This window comes from Balaenoptera musculus, chromosome 12 (genome assembly GCF_009873245.2).
Source record: "Balaenoptera musculus isolate JJ_BM4_2016_0621 chromosome 12, mBalMus1.pri.v3, whole genome shotgun sequence".
Lineage (NCBI taxonomy): Eukaryota > Metazoa > Chordata > Mammalia > Artiodactyla > Balaenopteridae > Balaenoptera > Balaenoptera musculus.
This window is the reverse complement of record NC_045796.1, coordinates 27,440,872-27,465,723: the sequence shown is the minus strand read 5'-3', so window position 1 is coordinate 27,465,723 and position 24,852 is coordinate 27,440,872. Positions and strand designations below refer to the sequence as shown.

At 37.2% G+C, this 24,852-nt stretch overlaps 1 protein-coding gene across 4 annotated transcripts in view; it reads right to left on the bottom strand.

Moving 5' to 3' along the window:
- MAP3K5 (mitogen-activated protein kinase kinase kinase 5) overlaps window positions 1-24,852 on the bottom strand; it is a 227,139-nt gene that overhangs the window by 150,036 nt on the left and 52,251 nt on the right. For 3 of the 4 annotated variants that reach the window (XM_036871441.1, XM_036871443.1, XM_036871442.1), the window contains exon 2: window positions 10,652-10,791. The exons of the other annotated variant lie outside the window; for it this stretch is intronic. In XM_036871441.1, coding sequence (XP_036727336.1) covers window positions 10,652-10,791 — 140 coding nt within the window. The remainder of the gene's footprint in view (window positions 1-10,651; window positions 10,792-24,852) is intronic. 4 annotated transcript variants of the gene reach the window in all.

Here is a 24,852-nt window from a genome sequence, read left to right as displayed (position 1 = left end):
TGCTTCGTACAATTCTCCTATCCTACATCATGAGTTCCTTGGATTAAGAGCCATGTTTAGTTCATATTTGTATCCCCACTGATTGCCTAGCAGATTGCAGGGCATATAGTTGGTGCTCAATAAAAGGACGAATACATTAATTAGTTAATGAATGTATAAAATATTGGACTATGAATTAGGATAGATATGTGTAAGTCTTGGCTCTGCTCCTGAGTGGCCACGTGCCATTTCACCTCTCTCTAATATAACACACGAAGAATTGGATTGAGTGATCGCTGGTCCCTTCCAACTCTGTATTCTATCATTTACTTTTGGCTAACGGTCTATCAGAGTCAGCACTGTCCTTGTGCCAGTGGAAGGAGAGATGTCCTCATGCCCAGCACAGGAGCTACTCTACCATGATTTCTGTTTGGTGCATCTGGCACAGAAATGGAGGTGGTGATGAAGGGAGCTGTGGTGAGGGCTGAGTGCGCTGAAGCCTCCCCTCTGCTTGGCACCATAGGAAATAACCACAGCTGCTACTGGCCTACAGCCAACACGTTATGTCTTCCTGAAGAGTTGCTCACTGACGTAATAACCCTCTTACATGTCTTCTTTGCTTTCATTTCAGGTAATGCACGCATTATAACAAATTCTAAAACTATATTAAATCACCCCTATAGCAATCTACTGAATTCTTATGAACGCTTGCTCATGTTTTATAGAAGCCAGATGGATACAAATGGGTCTCTTGAAGGAGAGTTTACTTACAGCTTATGATGCAACCTTAAAGGAGGCATCAACTTCAAAGAAAGAAAGGTACTATTTGTGCATTTTAACTCAGGACAAATAAATAGTAAACAAGACCTCAAAAGGTATCTAACTACCGAGGTAGATTAGTGAATGTTTAATTTGTGCTAAATCCATTGAAGGAAAAAAAAGGACGAAGGGAATAAATTTAAGAGGCAACTGCAATATCTCACATTACTTCATGGAAACTTTTCACCTAAAGTGCCTAGAAATGAAAAAAATAAAAGTCAACATAAATTCCAGTTCCTTACCAGTGAAATGTTTCTGAAGATGCGTTACCCCACTACAACTTTGTTCTTGCCTAAAGTCTTTAGGGGCTTTTGATCAGTGCACTCACTGGCTGTAAGAGAAACATCCTCAAATGTTTTTTCAATACTCCAGGACCCTTTGATAACCAACCCTGGAAGCAAGACAAATGAGACAATCTAGCCTAGGTCTCATTCCAAGGGAAGACAAAGACAACTTTTGAGAGCTATTTGGGACAATGTAACATTGAAGAGGTCATCGTAAGGATAAATAAATGGAGAGTCCCCAAAATTGGAAAGTTTCTGTGACTAACATTTAGGTAATTACAGCCAGAAGTAGGAAGTGGGAACAGCGGGTGTGAGGTTGCCAAGTCAAATGGACTCAGGGTGGAAGAAACAGAGTAAGCAACCAGGATCTGTTTCCTGAAAGAAAAGAAAGGAGCGGGCTGGGAGATCTTGGCCAGGAAGAAAGATCATGGCTCCCTGCTGGTGACCTTCTAGGTCTTCTCTTCTGATATATCCTTCTGTTCCAGTGGAACAGGGCAAGTTTTCTACTAAAGTTAGGAAAAAAGGAATCTTTTTTGTACTCCCCACCTCCATCCTCTTACCTGATTTCAATGCTTCAAAGCTAAACAAAGAAATATCAGATGGGCTGCTGTGAACACCACGGGCCTCACTGAGAAGGTGGGACTCATCTTTACCCTTCCACACGCTGAACGGGCTTAGGAAGAACACTCCAACACAGGTGTCACAGAACTGGCCTATCTTTAAAGTTAGGGAACTAAGTAGACTTGTGCTTGCATGTTATGCTTACATAAAAGCTCGAGTTAAAAAAAAAAAAATCTAACAACAACCTGGAAAATCATATTTTTAACGGACATATGAAATCTGTGGACAGACTTAGAGGGAAATGTACCTGATGACAAGTCCAAGAATATGGGGCTTGTCCTGCTCTGACACTTATTAACTGTGTGTGCCTCTAAGTCATTGCATCTCTGTGGATTTATTTCTCATCTGTAAAGAAAGCAGCTTCTATCTGTTCAATCTGCACATAACTTGTCTATCTCACTGGGTCATTTTGAAAGACCAAATGAAATAAATTTATGAGAGACCTTTAAGTGTTTTAAAGCCATATGCAATATGAGGTATTAATACTATCAAAGCAGAGAACCCCAACTCAATTCCCACCGTTATCAGATACAGAGGCATCTTGTACCTGTGTTGTTCATGATCATGGGGAAGAACACATCATGATCACGGGTAAGACATATGAGCAACTGTCAATAAAAACAACCTGTACCAAAAATCAGGTTAAATTATACCCAGGCTGGAAAGTAATCCTAAAAGAAATTCTAGACTTTCTTCTCCTCCTCTATTACTTCTGTTTCATGTTAAAAAAAAATTTATCTTGGTGGGAGAACTCTACTGTAAGTAGATACATATCCTTAAAAGGCTGAGATGCTGAAGAGTGACATTTTATTGGTACAGCATTTGAAAGAGCTTCTTAACACAAACTTCTTATAATGTGTTGTTATTATTAAAATCAACTTCCTCTTTTTTGTCATCAGCTGTTTCTTTCAGCAATGCCTAATTGGACCATATTATTCAAGTACAAGTATTTCTCAAAAAACAAACTGTATTGTTGCAAAGTTACAATATAATGAATTTCGGCACAGTAAATTACATTTTACACATAGATTTCAGTAAAAATTTCAAGGATGCATTCTAAAAGGGCTCAAATAGGATGATGGGTTGCAGTGCCACAAAGATCAACTTCCACAGAAAGAATCAATTATTTATAATGAACAAAAGGGAACAGAATCCAGCAAGCCTTGCCCCATTTGGGTGGGAGTTAGGAGGCTTTCAGACTCACACCTTCTGTGCGCAGAGGTATTCCTTCTTACTTTTTAAGGTATTCGAGCTCATGGGCCTGTGATGAAAGTCTCTACAAATGAAGAGAATACCTGGTGCCAACCCAGAGATAGGACGTCATCCTCCATTCACTATGTAGCATAGATTCCCTTCTCCCTTTGACAAAATGGAAATAAGATGCTAGAAACAATGGGATGGGGGAGGGTAAAGGAGGAATTAGGAAGGAAAGCAAGGGCATACTTTATCCAGTATATAGATAATTCCTTTGAAGATGTCATATTGCTAATGGACATCAAAGAAAACTGGATTTTCCAGTCTCAAGCCCTTTCCCCAGCCTCAGGGATTCAACAACTGGAAATCAACTCCTGCTAAAGAAATCATTCATCTAGTCTGTCAATTCAAGATCTTGAGAGAAAATCTTGATACAGCAGTGCTCACAGGTATTTCTTAGCTGTTCCTCCCCAAAACTGTCTCTTTTTCTTCCCCCAATTTGACATGGAATTATTATAGCTCAGGTGAAAGTTAGATCATTTCTGGAATAAGTAAAATAAAAGAACAAGACTATTTTTTTCTCTCAACAGAAAAAAAAAATCTTTCCATGAAATATTAAAAAGTGTATGTGATGGCTGAGTTGAACAGGGGAGACACAGAATGCCATGGTTTACAAATCAACGGTTAGTTATCAAGTAGGCAAGACACTTATGAGAATGTCCAGCAGCAGCACTGTTATATGGGGCAGGGCCAACGTTCACAAATCGTTAGACTACTTTATAGGATCATATTCTCAAATGACTTTTTTCCCTAATACTTACTGTGTACTTTGTACCACTGACTAAGTTAAGTGCTATTTTAGAGTGCTTTTTGAAAAGAATGCAGTAAAAATTCATTATTAAACTAAAGAATCATAAACCTTTGGGAAAATAACAAATTTTAATTTCATACGCAATTCAATCTAAAGCTAAACTCATCTTAGTTATTTATCTTGGTAAGGGAGATAAAACTTTAAGAAAAGGAAGCAGTGGTGTAAGAGGAAAAAAAAAAGTTTTATGGGTTTAAGAACACTCTAGAATCTGAGCAAATTTGCCAAATACATGTAAAAATTTAACTTACGTTCAAGGTATTTATAACAAAAATTACCTTGAGCTCCTCACCAATTTACTAGAAACTGGTGTAATCATCAAAATTTACAACATGGACATCACTGCCTGCTCTTTGCAAAACTATAACCATTTGCTCAGGTGGAAATGAATGATTACCAGAAAAACAGACAATGTCCAATTTCTCATATAGAAGCACTAAAGGAGACTGGGTGTCTCTGTATCTACAGATATATATCATGGGTCTAGGTACCATGGAACTGTTTGAATGAGCAACTATGGTAGTTCTCAAGGTTCATCCACGTTGTAGCATGTGTCAGAATTTCCTTCCTTTTTAAGGCTGAGTAATGTTCCATTGTATGTGTATACCACATTTTGTTTTATCCATTCATCCACTGATGGACATTTAAGTTGCTTCCATCTTTTGGCTATTGTAAGTAATGCTGTTATGAACATGGGTGTACAAATATCTCGTGCAGGTACTATATTCAGTGAGATCGTGAAGGATTAAGCATGTAGATAGACTGCTGTAGAGAACAGTTTATGAAAGCAAATCCCATCTGGAAAGTGACTTTTCAAGCAATGGTTATAGGGACTTCCCTGGTGGTGCAGTGGATAAGAATCTGCCTGCCAATGCAGGGGACACAAGCTCGATCCCTGGTCTGGGAAGATCCCACATGCCGCAGAGCAACTAAGCCCGTGTGCCACAACTACTGAAGCCCGCACGCCTAGAGCCCATGCTCTGCAATAAGAGAAGCCACCACAACAAGAAGTCCGCGCACTGCAACAAAGAGTAGCCCCTGCTCACTGCTGCAACTAGAGAAAGCCCACGTGCAGCAACAAAGACCCAACGCAGCCAAAATAAATAAATACATAAAGGATCCCTGGACCAATTTAAAAAAAAAAAAGCAATGGTTACAGAGAAAAATACAACTAAATTTCTTGAATAAGGAATAATCTCACATAATCATTAAGCTTCAACACAAGCTGTGTCACCACTAACTGATGTATACATCAATCTCTAGACAAACATTTATTCTGCAATGGATAAAATGGGAATAAAGCCTATCCTAGTGCAGAAAGAAAGATCCAAATGCATGTGAGGCTTTCTAACCACAGCTAGAACATTAGAAAAAAGAAACTAAAAAAATATTTTGAGATTCAAATGCCCAAAATATATGTAAATTATCCTGATGGCTATAGGAAATAACAGAGTATAACAACTTTTTCATTAAAAAAGGTTAATTATGAAATATTTCAAGTATATAAAAATATAAAACTTAATCATACACTCCTTTAGCACAGCAAAGAAAACCACCAACAAAACAAAAAGTTAACCTACTAAATGGGAGAAGATAATTGCAAACGATATACCTAATAAGCGATTAATATCCAAAATACATAAAGAACTCATACAACTCAATATTAAAAAACCCAATTAAAAAATGGGCAGAAGATCTGAATAGACATTTTTGAAAAGAAGACATACAGATAGTCAACAAGCACATGAAAAGATGCTCAACATCACTAATCATCAGGTAAATGCAAATCAAAACTACAATGAGATACCACCTCAGACCTGTCAGAATGGCTATCATCAAAAGACAACAAAGTGTTGGCAAGGATGTGGAGAAAAAGCAACCCTCATTCACCGTTGGCAGGAATGTAAATTGGTGTAGCTTCTGTGGAAACAGTATAGAGGTTCCTCGAAAGAACTACCATATGATCCAGCAATTCCACTTCTAGGTGTTTATCTGAAGAAAATGAAAACTAATTTGAAGAGATATATGCGCCCCCATGTTCACTGCAGCATTATTTCCAATAGCCAAGATATAGAAACAAGATATAGAATCTAAATGTCTATCAATAGATGAACAGATAAAGAAGATGTGGTACATATATATGTTTATATATGTACAATGGAATACTACTCAGCCCTAAAAAGAATGAAATCGTGCCATTTGCAACAACATGGATGGAGTTAGAGAATATTTATGCTGAGTAAAATAAGTCATACAGAGAAAGACAAGTACCATATGATTTCATTTATGTGCAGAATTAAAAAATAAAACAGGCAAACAAACAAGACAAAACAGAAACAGACTGATAGATACAGACAACAAACTGATGGTTGCCAGAGGGGACGGGCGTGTGAAGATGGGGAAAATAGGTAAACAGGATTAAGCAGTACAAACTTCCAGTTATAAAATAAATAAGTCATGCGGATGTAGTATACAGCATAGGGAATACAGTCAATAACACTGTAATGTACTTTGTATAGTGACAGATGGTAGCTAGACTTATGGTGATCATTACTATGTTGTACACCTGAAATTAATACAATATTGTAAGTTAATTATACTTCAATTTAAAAAATTTAAAATAAACAAAACTTATTCACACACCCATGCATATACCACCTAGTCTTAGAAATATAATATTACACATATAGTTGAAGACTCCTGTCATCCCCTCTCAATTCTATTCCACTCCTATCCTTCAAAGAGGTAACTATTCTTAATTTATTTATAATTCCCATACATACTTCTATCCTTTTATAATATAAATGATAAAAAAATTGTCTTGCATGTCATTACATTTTGTATAGATGGCACCATACTGTACACAAGCTTCTATAATTTTTTTTCCCTCAACACTGTTTATGAGATATATTGATAGTGGTACAGAAAGTTCTAGTTAATTCATTTTAAGTGCTCTATAAGATTCCATTAAATGACTATACCAGAAAGTATTTATTCATTCTTCTGTTGATAGATATTTACCAATTCCTCTGGGGGAGAGGTTATTACAAACAATGTTAACGTAAACATTCTTGATTATATCTCCTTATGCATGCCAAAGATTTTTTTTTACAGTATACATCTAGAGACAGAACTGCTGACTCTTGGTGATACGCTCATTTGATACTATAAGCTATTGCCAAATTGATCTTCAAAAGGTAGTGCCAACATACTCTCCCACCAGCAATGCATATGTTTCCCACTCTCCACAGCCTTGCCATTGGTATAATAAGGGCTTTTAATTGTTGGCTTTTAAGTGGTATTTCCTTGTTTTGTTTTGCATTGTTTTTATACGAAACATTATTTAATGTGAGTGGAGAGTAGCCTAGAAAAAAGAGAGGGAGCTAAACAAGGGAAAAGGGGGAAGAATCACAAGAATTAGAGTTGAGAGCTGTTGTTGTAAAGGAATTTCTGATGATAGAAGAAATGGTTCATTAAAACAACTTCCTCACTCTACACAACAGCCATTCATTTCTCCCAAGCCCTTTCTGATGACAGACACATTCTGTGTATCGGCCCAACAACTTACTGGCCAATGGTGTCCAGACCTACTGTCTCGTTTACCGAGAGACCCCAAGGGAAGATCTGGTAATTTCTCTGATGCACGAAATAAATCAGAAAACAATTGTTCCCAGCAATTTCTTATTTTCAAGCAAATGTAAATCTCAGCATTAAGAGTCTCATTAATAGGCACATAAAAAGTTTTCATGATACTTATCTAGAGAAAATTGTGAACATTCTTATTACAATGCTAAGAAAAAAAAGAATATCTATCAATTTCCCTTTCTCAAAGTGCAACGATGATCTTTTTTTTTGAAGAAAATTAAATATTTCTTGCTACAATAAGAGAGTACCTGTAATTTAAAATGACTACGAATCCTATTGCAAGTACATGATTTGATTAGATTCTAAATATGCTTTCATATGAAAACTCAGATATAGATTTTAAGTACTTATATGGTTCCTAACAATTATTTTTCAGAAGCTTAAACTTAAAAAATTTTTTCCTATGATTTCTTCCTAAGAATTTGCTGCCAAAGGAAAACTGTTCTCTTCAACAAAGAGCAGTAGATGAAAATAAAACTGGTGCAACTGTACTTTCTAGATGCCCAAAGAATCAGCCTAAGTGAAGTTAGATATGTGATAAGAATAACATTCTCATTCTGTCTTTGCCCTGTGAAAATAAGGAGATGCTTCGTTTTTATTTGGTTAATCCATACATAATATATTATTTATAAATATCTCTTGTTCTGCCTTATTTCACAGCAGTTTTCCTTTCTGTTGGTAGATGGCAGGGGTAACAGTTACACATATAACTACCTGCAACAGAAATAAATTTTAAAAATTAAAAATACACACACACACACACACACACACACACAGAGACTTTCCTCAGAAAGAACACGAGGAACTTCCATGCTCAGAGACTGAAAAAAAAACACTTTCTACCCCAGAACTTTGTCCTCTGCAACCAGATACCTATTTGGGCCAGGAACAAACTAAATAAGAAAGTGGCAAAAGCTTAGGGAATACAGTCAATAACATACAGTCAATGGAAGGAGGAAGACAAAAGAAGGGATGGATGTTGCGTGGAACAACTCAGGACGTATGCTTGATGGGTTTTTCTAAATGAACACACTTAGCAGGAATGTCTGATATCCTTCTAACTAAAAGTAACTGCAATCAAGTTTAGTGGTTAAGGGGAACAGGCCTTGGAGTCAGGCAGACCTGGTCCCAAATTTTCCATATCACCTTTGGCAAGTGATTGAATTTGTTAGAGTCTCAGTTTGCAATCTTATAATTTGGTGATAGAATATATACCCCAGGGACTTCCCTGGTGGCGCAATGGTTAAGAATCCGCCTGCCAATGCAGGGGACACAGGTTTGATCCCTGGTCCAGGAAGATCCCACATGCTGTGGAGCAACTAAGCCCGTGTGCCACAACTACTGAGCCTGCGCTCTAGAGCCCACGAGCCACAATTACTGAAGCCTGCGCGCCCAGAGCCCATGCTCTGCAACAAGAGAAGCCACCACAGTGAGAAGCCCGCGCACCACAACAAAGAGTAGCCCCTGCTCACCACAACTAGAGAAAGCCCGCATGCAGCAACAAGGACCCAACGCAACCATAAATAAATAAATAAACAAACAAACAAACAAATAAATTTATTAAAAAAAAAAAAGAATATATACCCCACAGGGATGTTTTAAGAATTAAATGTGAATATGTATGTAGGTAAAGCACTATGCACTAATACCTAGCACATAGTAAGTGCTCAGTAACAAGCAGCGATTATGTACAAGATAAATGAGTATATTTTAGATAGACAAGCCTCTTTAAAGAACTGTTTTATTCAAATACCAATAACGCTTCTATACAAAGGCTGGCTGAAAGCAATTAAATAAATCAGTTTATTTGTCCCACACAAATTTCTGATAAGATTAGCTTTATCTCTTTCTCTCAAATGTAATTAAAAAAAATTTCCTCAGGAAAGGATGGCTATAAAATTAAATCTCCAGATACCAGTAGGACAAGAATAAAAATAGTGTAGTGTGAAAAATGTCCAACACAACACTGCCTGCTGAAAATAAACTTAATGTAAAGAAAATAAAATAGCAGAATACAGAGTAAATAAAATAATCTCTTCATCAACTGCTAATATATGTTGTAAATAGTACCAAATCAAAATGTTTAATTAAAAATACACCATCATGAAATGTATGATACATTAATTAAAGGGGTACATCTGGGGCAAAATTAAGTAGGGATTGCTTAAAGAATTGTTCCAGGTGAAAAATAGATTTAGACGGAGTTGGGGAAAATCTCTTAGTACTATTTCAGAGTATTCTGGAAAGGGATAGCCTATCAATCCCCAGCACAATGCCTGGTATGCAGTAAAGGTATTTGCTAAATGACACTCTGCAGATTTTTTGGAGAAAGTAATATAAGCTTCAGATATTCAGATAAAAGCAAAATACTATTAAATTTTTTTGGCTTGGATTTTGGGTTAGAGATCTTCATATTACCAATTCCTAAGCTATTAGAAGTATGGCTCTGGGTTTTAGGACTCCACGTTCCAAGGTTGGCTTTGATTTGGAAACTTGAAAGTATAGATGAGAAAAAGCCACAAAGAGGTAGATGGAAGTTTCACAAAGGAAATGAATGATATCAGGTTCAGCATGAGTTATGTGCTGAACTGTTAGATGCTTTTCAAAGAATCACACAGTGTAAAATCACTTGGCCTTGCAAAAGCATTTTAGGCAATCTTTTTGGATGGAGGAAATACCCTCCTATAATTAAGTTCCTATAATGAAGAGAACGCCATGAGACATGCTGAATTTTGCAGACAAATACGGTAACTTTTCCTTCCCCTTTTCCCACTTTAATTGAAATCATATCCCAGCAAAAGAGGATGGCAATTTTTGGTGATAGAGAATTTCTACTCAGAGTACTTTCAGTAGGCAGTGTATTTCTAGTTGGAGACGGGTGTGCCCAATGAAACCCCCAATGGTGACACAGCACGAGGGCTGTCTATACCTTATGCAATCTCCTCTTCCTTCTCCAGTGTGTATACTGACAACTTTCTATTAACAACAGTCTCCTCAACTGCAACTCCGATCGGAGCTCAGAAATCAACACCAAGTCTTTCCCCTATCTGTGTATCTTCAAATTTCCACATTGAATTCCAGATAAACCTCACAATGTAATTCGTCACTGTTACATACTTATTGGACTAACAAAAAACATCCTTTCATAAACATACACTACGTGAATTTTTTTTTGGATGACGGAGAGTTATCCCTAAAACTCTGGTGCCTAGAGTAAATATTTAGTAAACAAGTGAGGTACCTTCAGTGACTGCAGAGAGTCTGAATTAGTATCACAGTAGAGGATGATGTTGTTGGCCATGCTGAAACTTTCTCTCACTCCAAGGTGGTAAAATAAAGACGGCTGCCGGAAGGCATCACTCATCTCCACCACGGCAATATCTGCAAACAGAAAACAAAGTCCTCCAAAAGATGACACCTAAATAATGCCCAGTAAGCACTTTTCGGTTTCAGTTACTTAGTATTCAAAGAGGAAATGAGGAAATGATAGGGACTTTCCCTCTTCATTTACCACTGACTTTTTAATTAGCAGGTCTATCAGAAGTGGTTTTACAAACTGCAGCAAAACTGCACTTTTAAAACAAGAAGGGGGTCATATAATTACTGGAAACTAAGGAGAGTCTGCAATGGTGGGAAGCAGGACTTACTCTCTCTGTTAAATCTCAACACTGAAAACAAGTTAACAAAGGTTCCAGAAGCAGATCCATGGGAAACAGAAGGAAGTAATAAATGTAAAATGAGATTTATAAAAGCAAACAGGTAAGATGATGACTCAATTCAGAGCTGTATTTTATAATAATTAATATCTAGCAAGTCCTTAGCAAGTATAATCAAGAAAAAGAGAAATCAAAGGTATAGAAATTATGACTAAGAAGGAGAATATAACCACAGATACAAGTTCTTCCAAAGCTCATAGATGACTAACACCAGGGTGGCATAAACTTGATACCAAAATTTGACAGTGTCCCAAAAATAAAATTCAGATTAGTCTCAAACTCATTTATGTATACAGACAAAAACATGAAAGAAAACTGAGCAAAATGCACCAAGCATTATACTACAAGACCACTAGATCATGGGTTTAAAATTTATGTTGGGAATGCAAGGATGGCTCAATGGAAAAAAAATCATCAGCATTCCCAAAGATGCCCCAAGTATTGATACTTTAACTAAAATTCAAAATCCACTTCCATTTCTCATTAAAAATAACGGCAAACTGAAAATATAAGGGTACTTCTTTAAAGTGAAGAATAATATACATTTCATAACAACTGCGAACTTTGTGCTTACAGGTATTCCCATGAAAATCAGGAAAAAGACAAGGCTGTCAACTATTCTCACTACTAGTACACTTTCTGAAAATCCTAACTAATGCAATAAGATTTCACAAAGTATGGAAACGTAATTCTATAAAATAAAATACTTAATTATCATTACTTGCAGATGTTACAATTACCAACCAAAAAAACCCAGTAAAATCAATTAAACAACCACTATGAGTAATAATACAATTTAGCAAGGTGTCAAGACGCAAAATTATGAAAACCAAGAGCTTCCTTTATAATCGTAATAAGCTTCTGGAAAATGTAATAGTTAAACAGATCCTACTCACAATTAAAATGAAAATGTTAACATACAGCAAATTTAACAGATGATGCTAACTTGTTTAAAATATGTGCAATACGTGACATATGAAAGGTTACTATCTTTATAAATTATCTCGATTGGTCAATTTAAAACAAATAAGAACATTACAATAGAAAATTAGGCTATGGACATAGGCAGGTAAAATCACAAAAGTATAACTAAAATGGTAAGTAAACATATAAAAATATTCTACATCTCACTACTAATAAATGCACATTAAACGAATAATAAAGTGTCAAGTTTTTTCCCTAACAAGTGGCCTAAGATATTTCAAAATACCCAATGGAGATGCAAAGAAATGATACTCTTATATGCTGTGGGGAAGTGTAAACATTTTAGGAGACTTGAGTCCTTAAAATTATGCACATTCTTTGACTCAATAATTCCATTCCTAAGAATTTATCCTGTGAAAATTCCTATACATGTGGCAGATTTACTTGTAAGTATATCCACTGAAATATTATTTTTGTAGTAACAATGGAAAATGCCTAAATATCCATCAGTAGAAAAATGGCGAAACACACACACACACACACACACACACACACACACTGATAAATTCAATTAATGGCACATTATAGAGCCATTGAAAACTATATTATAGGAGAACATTTAATATTGGGGTAAATTCAAGCTATATTAAGGAAAAATATTAAAATATATACATTATAATGTATAGCATACACATTAAAATATAATGTATACATTATAATGAATAGATTATTATATATATTCTATGTGTATATATGCACATGAATAAAAGTTTTGGAAAGTTGTATACCAAAATGTAAACTGCAATAATAGCTGTGTGATGGAATTATGAATTACCTTTTCCTCTTTATACTTTCTACGTCTTTCACAATTTCTATTATGAACATTGATTACTTTTGTAATTTAGGAACCCACCAAAATACACAAAGAACATTGAAGCCCCGTGTGACTGAATGTAAAACCAAAGTGCAGCACTTTTATAAAAGGGACACAGACCCTCGAGAAGCTGTTTGAGACAGTCGGCCTTATCTAATGAATGTGAAATTAGAGTCTGCATTCTGTGAAGGAGAAATAAATCAGATCAAATGGAGGCTAAAGACCTAGAAGATTGAGTGAGGTTATAAAAGGGGAGGACAGGTCACAGGAGCTTCAAAAGATGTTTTCAAGGCTAACCATGACTTCAGGGCTCTTTAATACAAATGGAGAGCTTTCTTTTGGGGTCCTTACCATTTACACATCAAAAATCAACACCCGAACAAACTGAGTCACTGCATCCCACCCACACGCCCCATCTGCCTCCTGCGCCCACACGGCTTGCTCCTCCCACAGATGCCAGCCACTCACAGTCAGCGATGCCGCTTTAAAATCAAGAGAAGGCATACAATGCGGCTGAGAGAAACCAAATAAAACAGCTGTCGATGAAAAATAAATGAGAGACATACTAAGAAAAATGCTAAGTTAAAGTAGTGACAAGAGGGGGGAAATGGGTTCTTTCCAGAGAACTGACTCGTGGAATTTGTTGCTAAAACAAAATACAAACGCTGCTGAAGGCTTTCAGATGAAGAGAGAAATGAGACATTTAAAATAAATGGTAAAAGCAAACTAAGGTGTATTCACTAGATCTAAACATCTAAACAGGAACAGACCCATTTGGGGATGCAATATAGAACATTAAAAATGCTTAATTGTATAGTAATTTTAAAATACCATAATACCATATGATAACTCAGAAGAAGACAGGCATTTTTCCTACCTCAAATTCAGATAAGTGATTTGTTCTAATGTATTTGTATTTTTTCTTAATTTTTTCTTAATTTCCATAGAGGAAAATTTACTCTTTCATCTGCTTTGTAAAGTGTTCAAAGCAAGTGCCCATTTTTTTATTGTTGAGTTTGTTTTCTTACTGTGGGTTTTGTGTGTTTTTATATTATCTGGATATGTTTCCTTTGTCAGATATGTGATTTACAAATACTTTCTCCCAGTTTGTGACTTACCTCTTCATTCTGTTAAGTGTCTTTAGGAGAGCAGAAGTTTTTAACTTTAAGCCCAATTTATCAAATTTTTTTTCTATTGTGGATTGTGCTTTAGGTGTGGTATCTCAAAAAAATCTTTGCCTAACCCAAGGCACAAAAGTTTTCTCCTTTGTTTTCTCCTGAAAGTTTTATAGCTTTTACATTTTACATTTAAGTTTATGATCCATTTTGATTTTCTCTTCCAAAAAGTTTTGGATTTTCTATTCCATTCCATTGATCTGTGTGTCTACCTTTTGCCAATACAGATGTTCCTCGACTTACAATGGGGTTATGTCCAGATAAACCCACAGTAAGTTGAAAGTACTGTAAATTGAAATACATTTAATACGCTTAAACTATCGAACATCATAGCTTAGCCTAGCCTACCTTCAATGTGCTCAGAACACTTACATTAGCCTATAGTTGGGCAAAATCATCTAGCACAAAGCCTATTTTATAATAAAGGGCTGAATATCTCATATAATTTATTGAATAGTGTACTGAAAGTGAAAACAGAATGGTTGTAAGCGTATCGGTTGTTTCACCTCCTGATTGCCTGGCTGACTGGGAGCTTCAGCTCGCTGTCACTGCCCAGCATCACAACAGAGGACTGTACCACTAGCCCGGGAAAAGATCAAAATTCAAAATTTTGAATTATGGTTTCTACTGAATGGGTATCATTTTTGCACCACCATAAAGTCCAAATATCGTAAATTGAACTGTTGTAAGTTGGGGACCGTGTGTGCTATGTACACTGTTTTGTCTCCTGTAGCTTTATGGTAGGTACTGGAATCAGGCAGTGTGAGTCCTCCAACTCTTCTGTTTTCAAAATTGTTGTAGCTATTTTAGTTCTTCAATTTGCTTTCCTGTATAAATTTTAGAATCAATTGGTAGCTGAGAGCTATCCGTTGATAGCTGCAAAAACTTCTCCCAGAATTTTGACTAGGATTATGATGACTATAGATCATTTCAGGGAGAACTGACATCTTAACAATATTGAGTCTTTCAGTGCATGAATATGGCATATCTCTCCACTTATTTAGGTGTTCTTTGATTACTTTGTCCATCAGTATTTTGTAATTTTCAACATATAGTTCCTACACATATTTTGTTAAATTTATACCTGTTCCATTTTGGGGGTGCTATTGTAGATGGTACTCTTTTTAAAATTGCAAATCCCAATTGTTCATTGTTAGTACATGAAAATGGTTGATTTTTGTATATTGACCTTGTATCCTGAAGCTTTACTAAACTCACTTATTAGTTCAAGGAGATTTTTTTTTTTTTGGTACATGCTTTGTGATTTTCTACATGGACAATCATATCATCTGTAACTAGAAATGGTTTTCTTTCTTCCTTTCCAATCTGTATGTCTTTCATGGTTTTTGTTTTCTGGTTGGTTGTTTGGTTTTACCTTGTTATACTGGCTAGGACTTCTAGTTACACAGCATTTTTTTACACAATAATATTTCATTATCTAACTAAAGAAAATATTATCTTATTATGGCTACCTTCTGACTCTGATGCATATCTTCTCAAAAGTAATAAAATAAACAGGTGAAAAATTTTTTCCTTGTGAAATCATCCTAAGACACGCTAAAAATGCATAAGATGATGTAATTAAAACAAACTAAATAAATGCCTGATACTCCACCATTTTTGAAACCCACTTATATGGGGTACAGTTTACCCACTTTATTTTATAAACATGTATTTAGTAATTACACGTGTCAGACATTCTGTGCTTTTCAAATATTAAATCACTTAATCTTCATAATACCCCTTTTGTGGTAGGTAATGTTATTATCTCAGGACATTGAGGTAGAGAAGGTATAAGTAGTCAGCCCAAAATCAGTCTGAAAGTGGTAGCACCAGGATTCAAACCCAGGCAATCTGGCTGGAGAATCCATGCCCTTAATTCTTAAATGAGCCACATACTACACTTATAGGATATGGAGGTTCCAAAGATCAGAACAAAAATGAATTGCAAAAATAGATTTGGGTACTGATGCATATACTCCTGTAATGTATTTCATGAGTAAATGCACTTAATAATCGTCTAATTGAGTTTTTGTGGTAATATTGTGCGTAAAATTGCCACATTTCAAAATTTAAGGCTAAGTCAGTCATTCAAAAATATAGGCAAAGACATTAAAACCTCTCACAGTTGTATATAAGGTGTAGTTTCTTTCCTTGTTCCAACTCAATTAACTCTAAATGGAGCATCAAATTAGGTTTGTCAGGAGTTTATTAAAGCATAATAAATTTCTAGGACAATCACATAAGACTGTTGTGCATTATTGCATTTTGGTCAGCAAATGGCAGTGGTTCATGGTCTGTGTTACTTTCTATTTAATTTTTCCTTGGTAAACCATGTCTGTTGGTTAAATATCTCACAAGAGCTGCTGCTGCTGCTTGTAAAAAGCAGCGTTGAAGGAAGACACGAATGTTTATTTCTATCTATTCAGTTTTTTTCCTTAAGCATCAGGATCGCTGATGACAAAGCAAGAGCCCAGTAGTGATTCAGCTTGTTCTGCAGTCTACAAGGTGCTCTAAAGTTTCATAATCACTGGAAACTTCCCAAGTTATCACACAGAACTACCCATCCAGTCATGATGGATTAATCCCCAAAATGACCCATTAGTTCCAGTTTAATTCAGCAAACATCCTGAGCCATTCTCTGGTAGGATGGATGACAGAAACCTATGTGGGTGAGGCATCAGCTGGCAATGGAGTCAGAAAGTGGAGCACCTCAAACAGCACCCCCGGCACATCAAAGGCATTATGGAAGAAGCCAAGGAAAGGAAGGGTACCTGGGACTTGGTTGAGAAATACAGAAAACCACAATAGAAAACTATGTCAATTCCCAATGGGATCCTTAATGGGTGAACCAAGAGAGATTCTCTAAAGAGCAGACACTAACCCCCAAATGATCATCCCTTCCTAATTCTTAAGGGAAGCATAACCTGCATTCCATTGATTTTTCTTTTATGAATGAATAAGGGCTGTTTACAACTAATCTACAATATGAAAATTACTAAAATGTTACTCATAGCCTAAAAGTAGTGCCCCAGGAGAGTATCCTGAAGATTCTAAGTCAGTTTTCTAAAGTCTGGCAGGGATACAATGTTGAGAAATTGCAAAACTCCTATTGTACAGCTAGAATTGCTGAGATTTTCAGGAAGGATAGAAGAATAATCCATCATCATTGTTGTTTTGAATTGGTCATGGTTTGGCAATTCCTGCTTTAAATTACTACTCATTTAGTTTCATCAGCACCCTTTTATTTTCTTGTATGTTATTTAGTTAACCCTACTGTGTATAATGATACATATTTGTATCAACAATAGATTTTGGCCCCCAATTTCCTCATCCCTAAACTCCAATAAATGTATGCATAGTGATTCAAGCATGAATCATTCATATATTGCTCAAGAAAATATATATATAATCTCCCCACCCCAGCCCTAATTTGCTTGTTTGATGTTTATTATACTGAGGTATTGGGGGGTTTTTTAACCTGAAAAGAAGCCTGGGAGGTAAGTGATCAGAGGGACGGTTTGCACTTCCAGAGGTTGGTCTTGTAAAAATGTTGAGAGCCATTGCACCTACCAAAGGGGGGCGGGTGCGGGGAGGGAAAAGGGGAGAAGCCTAGAGAGGAAAAAGAAACAAAAGAGAAAGAAAGAAGGGGGAAAGGGGAAGGAGAGAAACATGGAAAGAAGGAAGGAGGGAGCAGAACCAAATAAGATTGGTGGTGTAAGAACTAAAGTCCCCTTGCCTGGGCAATAGCTGCAAGAGTTCGGTTCACGATGCCCCAGCTTAAGAGAATGCAAGCGGGAAAGAGCACACATCTGTAGGAGGTGCCCAGCCCAGAGTGGCAGGACCTAGAACCACAGCTCTCGGCCAGGAGGAGATGCAGCCTCAGAAAAGCACACCACAGAGCTGAAAAGCTGGAAAGGAAACTTCCCCATCTCCAGCGGCCTTGAGAGGAGTCATGAATATGCAAAAGGCAGGCAAGCTGTTTCATGACTTCCAGTGTCTGAATCCTAATTAGGTTTCTGGCTGGGTGACATTAGACACCTTAAATTCTCTGAGTTTCGGTTTCCTCAACTGTAAATTGAGGATAGTAATGCAGGTATTTACGACACAAAACTGTTGTAAGGGTTACGTGTGCACTAAGCACAGGAAGCTCTCAATATATGGTCATTATATGCAGCCACTACAAAAAATGTTCATAGGAAGCCCTTTGAGCAATTTATCATGTTATTGAAGACAATGCGAATATATAACTCAATACCACCTGATGAAGCCTCAGATGAATAATTACTCATCGAAATGATGTTGAAATCAAATTATGAAGGCACAGAAAGCCAACATAAAGAATTCTGACTTGACTTTACAATCAGTGGTGATCCATCCATGTCCATGAGTTTTGAGAAGGGGTGCAGCAGGATCAAAGTTTTGTGAAGATAAACCTAGAATTTGTGGATGGATGAGTATCAAAACAGACTGGAAAGTGGGAAACCAGTTAAGTTAAGGAGTCATTCAAGGGACATGTGCCCCTAAACTAATATAGAGATAACATGGTGGGGAAATCATGGTGGGGAAGCTTTAGAAATTTGGTGGATGCAGGATAATCAAAAAAAGAATTAAAAATGATTCTGTTTTGAACTTGAATGTTTAAGATTGATGACCTGTCATTAACACAATAAATGACAAGAGGAAGAACCATTTTTTGGGTAGTAACTTGACTTTGGATTGGGACACACTAAACATTGTGTGTGTGTGTGTGTGTGTGTGTGTGTGTGTGTGTGTATCTGACAGCTGTCACTTTGTATCTAAGCAGAAAGATGAGAATCAGACTGAGCGATTTAAGAGTCAGAATGATGGGTGATAGTTGAAGTAGAATTGTAGATGAGATTGTCAACTTAGTATAGAAAGAAATGAGACGGCATCTTTGACTCAGGACATCCTTTCTTCATTATATATCCAACAGAAACACAAATAGATGTTCACCAAAAGACATGTAATGAATGTTCATAACAGCAGTATTTATAAACCATCAACAGTAGAAGAAATACCATGTGCTATATACAGACAATGGATACTATACAGCAATGAGAATTTTAAAATCTATAACCCTATGTGACAACATGGATGCATCTCACAAACAGATTGTTAAAAGAAAGAATCCAGATACAAAAAAGTAGGTACTTTATGATCCTGTTCATATTAGGTTCATAAATGTGATATTCAAAATAGAGGATTCTTTGGTGGGGGGCAATGGCTGAGAGGGGCTCCAGGGGTCTTCTGGAGAGCTGGTGAGGGTCTGCTTCCTGACCTAGGTACTGGTTACTCAGACATGTTCATTTTGGTCAATAATTTTGTCCAGAATGTCAAAAGAGGGCTGTATTTAGTTTCGTGTGGCCATTTAAACAAATTACCACACACTTGGTCCCTTAAAACAACAGAAATTTATTCTTTCACAGTTCTGGAGGCTGGAAGTTCAAAATCAAGGTGTCAGCAGGGCCAGGATCAGGCTTCCTCAGAGGCTCTAGGGCACAACGTGTTCCTTGCCTCTTCCAGAACCTAGAAGTTTTAAGCATTCCTCGGCTTGTAGTATGTGTGCCTGCGGTGTCAAAGCATCCTCTGCCTCTCTCTTATAAGGACCCTTGCAATGGCATTTATGGCCCATCCAGGATCATCTCATCTCAAAACCCTTAATTTAATCACATATGCAATCAAATTTTCCAAATAAAGTAGCATTCACTGGTTCCTGTGTTTTGACATAGATGTTGAAGCCTAGGGGTGAGGGTCATTTTTCAGCCCACCGCAAGGATTATAAAGAAGCCACATGATGAGGAAGGTGAACACAGCAGAACTAAAGGTGTTGAGTAAGAGCTAAGGAAATGGAGGTAACAAGCACAGACATTCTCCAGCAAGGAAGAGGATTAACACCCACTAAGGTCCAGAGGAGGGATTTTCACATTCAATAAGGAAACCGAGAGATCAAACAATTGAAGGGGATTTGAAAGTGCTAAAGGTGTTTAGTTTTAGGATGGTGTGCTCGAACGTTAGTAGAAAGATTAAGATTTTAAAGAGGCGGAAGTAATTAGTGGAGACCGTCTCTATATTTTTGGATAAGACAGATGGGATGGGATCAAAGGTGAAGGGGAAAAGTCAACTTGGAAAAAAGGAGGGATACTTTTAAGAGAAAGGGAAGTAATACAAAACAAAGACTGAGAAATAATAAAGTGGAAGGGAGAATGCTGAGATCCTTCAATTTAGGTGAAGACTTTTTAGGACAAGCTTGGGTGCTGGTGGCCAACAGAGAGGAAAGCCCAGCCCAGGGGACAGCAAGAACAAGCCTACATCCTGTGGACATCCCTGGAAACATGCCAGAAGGCGGCACTACCTCTGCTCTCGGAAGTCATGACCCCAGTACATTTCTTTTTTAGGAGAACTTTATGTCATTTGTGATAGTAAGAATGCTAACTATTGCAGCTACAGAAGCAAGATGTGAACCCAAGCCTTATAAGAACCAAAAACTCTATTCTTTTCCTTACTTCTACTGCCTAAGATGTAGTAAAGGACTATTTGACGAAAAGAGGGACGCCAAAGAATAGAGTTCACTTTTATTCTGCTTACTGGCTACAGACAAAAACCTTAACCAGACATGAAAATCTCAAACTTACAAATGAGCATTCTTGGTCACAAGGAAGACCGGGCTAATAAAGAATCCTTCCTTCTTATCAGAGAGGAATTTCAAGCACACAATATTTTGATGGTGGTTTAGTAAGTGTCATTAAGGGAGCCCTGTAAATACTCTAACCAGATTCAATCTTCAAGTGAATCCTTTATTATCAGTGCACAAGGAAAGTAAATAAATCACAATTTTTATCTTTGGTGAATAGCAAGTACTTTATAAAGTGATATTTCTTGGTCACAGGTATAGCAGTCCCCTAGAATTTTGCTTATTAAAGAAATACAAATAGGTCCTACATCAAAAAGTATTAACTCTCTTTCCAAGTTAGAAAAGGGTCTAGGGACTTCCCTGGCAGTCCAATGGTTCAGAATCCCCACTTCTACTGCAGGGGGCACGGGTTCAATCCCTGGCTGGGGAACTAAGATTCCTCATGCCGCGGGGAATGGCAAAAAAAAAAAAAAAAAAAGTTGTGTAGCACGTACAAAAAAGGGTCTAGTTTATAATCTGAGAATTTATTTTTTAATGTTACGGCAATTACAGTAGACTTGGACAATGATCTATAAAGAGTATGTTATATAAGAAAAGTATGAGTCAGAATTAAATCTAAAGTTATTTATGTGACAGGGCTATGGTGCACCTTATATGCAGAAATGGAATACGAGGCTGCTTTGACGGCAAAAATGTCTATGTCACCATTGAAAACTATTTTTCTCCTTGAAATTATTCTATTTCCTGAAGGTATACTGGGTTTAAGGGTCTATAATCACAAATTTAGATCTCTATAAACTCATTTTATGTACTAAATTTCAGTCCTTAAGTAACCAATCTATTTTCACTAGATACTGAAAGAGCTATTCAGAAAAATCTGAACAGGCTTTTTAAGAGTTTACTCTAGTTTTTATGGTGCATGGCATTTTTTTTTTTTTTAGGTCTCTCATATTTAATTTTAATTAACTCTTCATAGCTGTCTGCATTTATGCTTCAGTGAATTTCCCAAGCACACAGAGTAGCCCTCTGTCACTGTAAGACTCTTACACAAGCGTCATCCTTACCAACCGGATTAACTGGCACTGGCGTTAAGTTGTGTAAGGTTACAAGAGTCCATTTGTGATCGTTTCTGTAAAAAGAATCTAATTGTTCCTCATAGATGTGCATCCTGAGTGACATACTCTTCCCTAATTGCTTTACACCTTTTCAACTTATTCACACAGAGACAACAGACAGCGGCCAGAGAACAGCTGAACATTATCTCCCGTAGTTCCAAAGCAAAAATGGCTGTGGCAATGTCATTCCCATTGAAGGTTGTTCTGATTGAGGGGAGATTTTTCTCACTCTGTCTAGGGAAATAGCTGTAGTAAATGTTTGCTATATCTACACAAACAACAATAGTGATTAAAGGAGTGTAACACAGGGATACAATCAAGAAAATTCAGACTATGGAAAATTCTACAGGAAAAATGACCTGGTTTCCTCATCAAAAACATTACAGGAGGTGAGGGAGAGCGATGGAAGGAAAAATTAGACATTAAAAGAGACTTCAGGGACACTGTCAATTGCAAAGTAGGGACCTTATTTGGATTCTAACTAAAATAAATGTTAAAAAATCATGACACAGAAAATTTGACAACTGGCAGGATGATTGATGATATTAAGAAATTATTTTAAGTGTGATAAGAGCCTGTGGTAGGAGCATGGTAATTTAATCCTATATTACAAAAAGGAAAAAAAAGCTAATTGCTGGCGTATAGGACCACACAACATATATATTCTTTTTCTTTTTTTTTTTTTAACACATATGTATTCTTTATCAAAGAGTGTTATTCCTCACGCAATATGAAATTTAATTGCAAGCGATAAACACTGTACTGTTCCTGCTGTAGAAAGAACACAGGTAGTCAAATGAAAGAAGCCCAGCTTGCACAGTACTTGTTTGGCAGAAATAGTGACTCACCACGGTAAGCAGGCCAGTTTGAAAGGGTTTTTACTTCTTGCATATATGACTGTCATCTGTTGTACTCATAAAGGCAACTGGATCTAAGAAGTGTGGGTAAGTGCTGGGGAGCTCCACGGTGCTCCAGATTCTTTAAGTGCAGACAAGTGAAAACCCCCCTAAAGCAGGATTCATCTAGCATGTCTCTAAAAGACGCCAAGCTTTTGCTTTCTTTGTACGCTGTCAAAGTCACTCCCAACACCTAATAAGTAATCGGCATCTAGTCAAAATGTGCGCTATTTTTATTCAAATTTACTTTGTTCTTCCTTTAAGAGTATCTGTAATTCTGTTCGCACGACAGATGTGTAAATATGATTCTGCCAGCAATGATTTCACTCCACAGCTTACATGTTGATATTTCAGTAGAGTACAACGATTCATTTTGGGGTTTTTTAAACACTTCTTTCTGGAAGATGACCTATTAGAGAGAATGAGTAGAACTGAAACTATTCTTTGTTGAATAATCCTTTTATTGCTTTCAGACTTAGGCTGCTGACCTTAACTGACTGTAACTGACTGAAATAGTCTGGGTCCTTTTTTTGCCTTCTCACTAAAGTTAAATCTGTCAATCTTCAGGAGTTCACTTATTCTCTAGGAGATTTACAGTTCGTTTGTTTTAATGCAACACATTCATGGGATGATAAAAATGTCACTGAGAAAAGGAGCTGTCAGTCCATCTCAAAGGCCAGCCACACTAGGATGAAGACAGGGAAGGAAAGACCGCTTTAGCAGCTCTGCAATGGGGAAAATGGGAGACACCTGTTCCATAGACACAGCAATAGGCTGGGCAGGAGATGACAGGCAACCCCCTTCCGTGCATTACCCATTAGGTTATGCCCTCCTCAGAGCCTTCCAAGAGCTTCTTATCACACTGCATGGGAGGATCGGGTTTCTTAACCTTGCTTCAGTCTCAGTCATCACAGCACCCTGGAAATGCTCCCTTTCCTCTGCTCCCACACTTGTTTATTTTAACAAGCATTTATTATCTGTTCTGTGCAAGGGACTGTGAAGAGGTCAAAGAAATCAGCACCAGCCCTTCAAGTGCATGTGAGCTACAGAAGTCCAGGGTCAAATGAAACAGATGTAAATATTCCATGGGAGCACTGAATGAGAAGTGATTGATTCTGATGGGGGTCTCAGGGAAGGCACTGTAGGGGCAACAGCGTTGAGATAAGCCTTGAGAAACGGTAATATTTCAGTACACAGAGGCTGGGAAGGAAGGCCATTTCTGGCTACTCCGTGATTGCATAATTTAGGAGTTTCTCTCCGCCAGAAGAATTGCCCCACCACCTAAGAATGGACGTGGGCAGAACCTCCCACTGACCAAGGAAAGGCTTATTGCTCCATCTACCTGGTCTTCCTGCAGGAAGTTTACAGACAGTAAAATAAATTGCACAAATGTTGTGGGTTTTGTTTTTTTTTTCTGGAATTCTTTTCAATAAAAACTTTTTTCTTACTAGGAAGAGATTTCATTTTGCTTGTGCCTTTACACACTCTAAGTTGCATTACTAAATACATCCCCTTCCCTTATGTGTCACTGGGATGCCCATGTTATCCCTCTCCCCTACTCCTTGGTCCAAGGTGAGTTTCACTCCCTTCCCTTTTCACAGCTCGCTCCGCTCACAATCCGACAGCTAGGGATCTGCTGTCTGTGCACTGGAAGGTAGCTGATGCCTACGAGTTGAACAGAAGACGCTGGTAAGGAGACAACTTTTAATTCACGTTGCTGACGCAGGAGAGACAAACAGAAACCAACCAACAGGAAAGGCTTCTGAATAAGAGAAAAAAGTCTTCCAGGTAGTGCTCTGGCCGAAAGATATGTTTACCAAACATCACCACAGCCATGGAGAGTATTCTGAGGCAGGGAGGAGCACAAAATGTGTATTTGCTAAAGGCATTAACACAATTAATTTGCTTCAAGGAGAGCTATATATCTCCTGAATTCTCAGCATTTGTTTCTATGTGTATATTAACAACCAGAAACAGAAAGAGCTAAAGAACTGAAATTACAGTGAGTAGAGTTCAGGCAGAACATGCATCTATTCTGGGAGCAGCTGCTATTGGACTCAGAGTAACCTGTGGCCACGTCAGCTCCG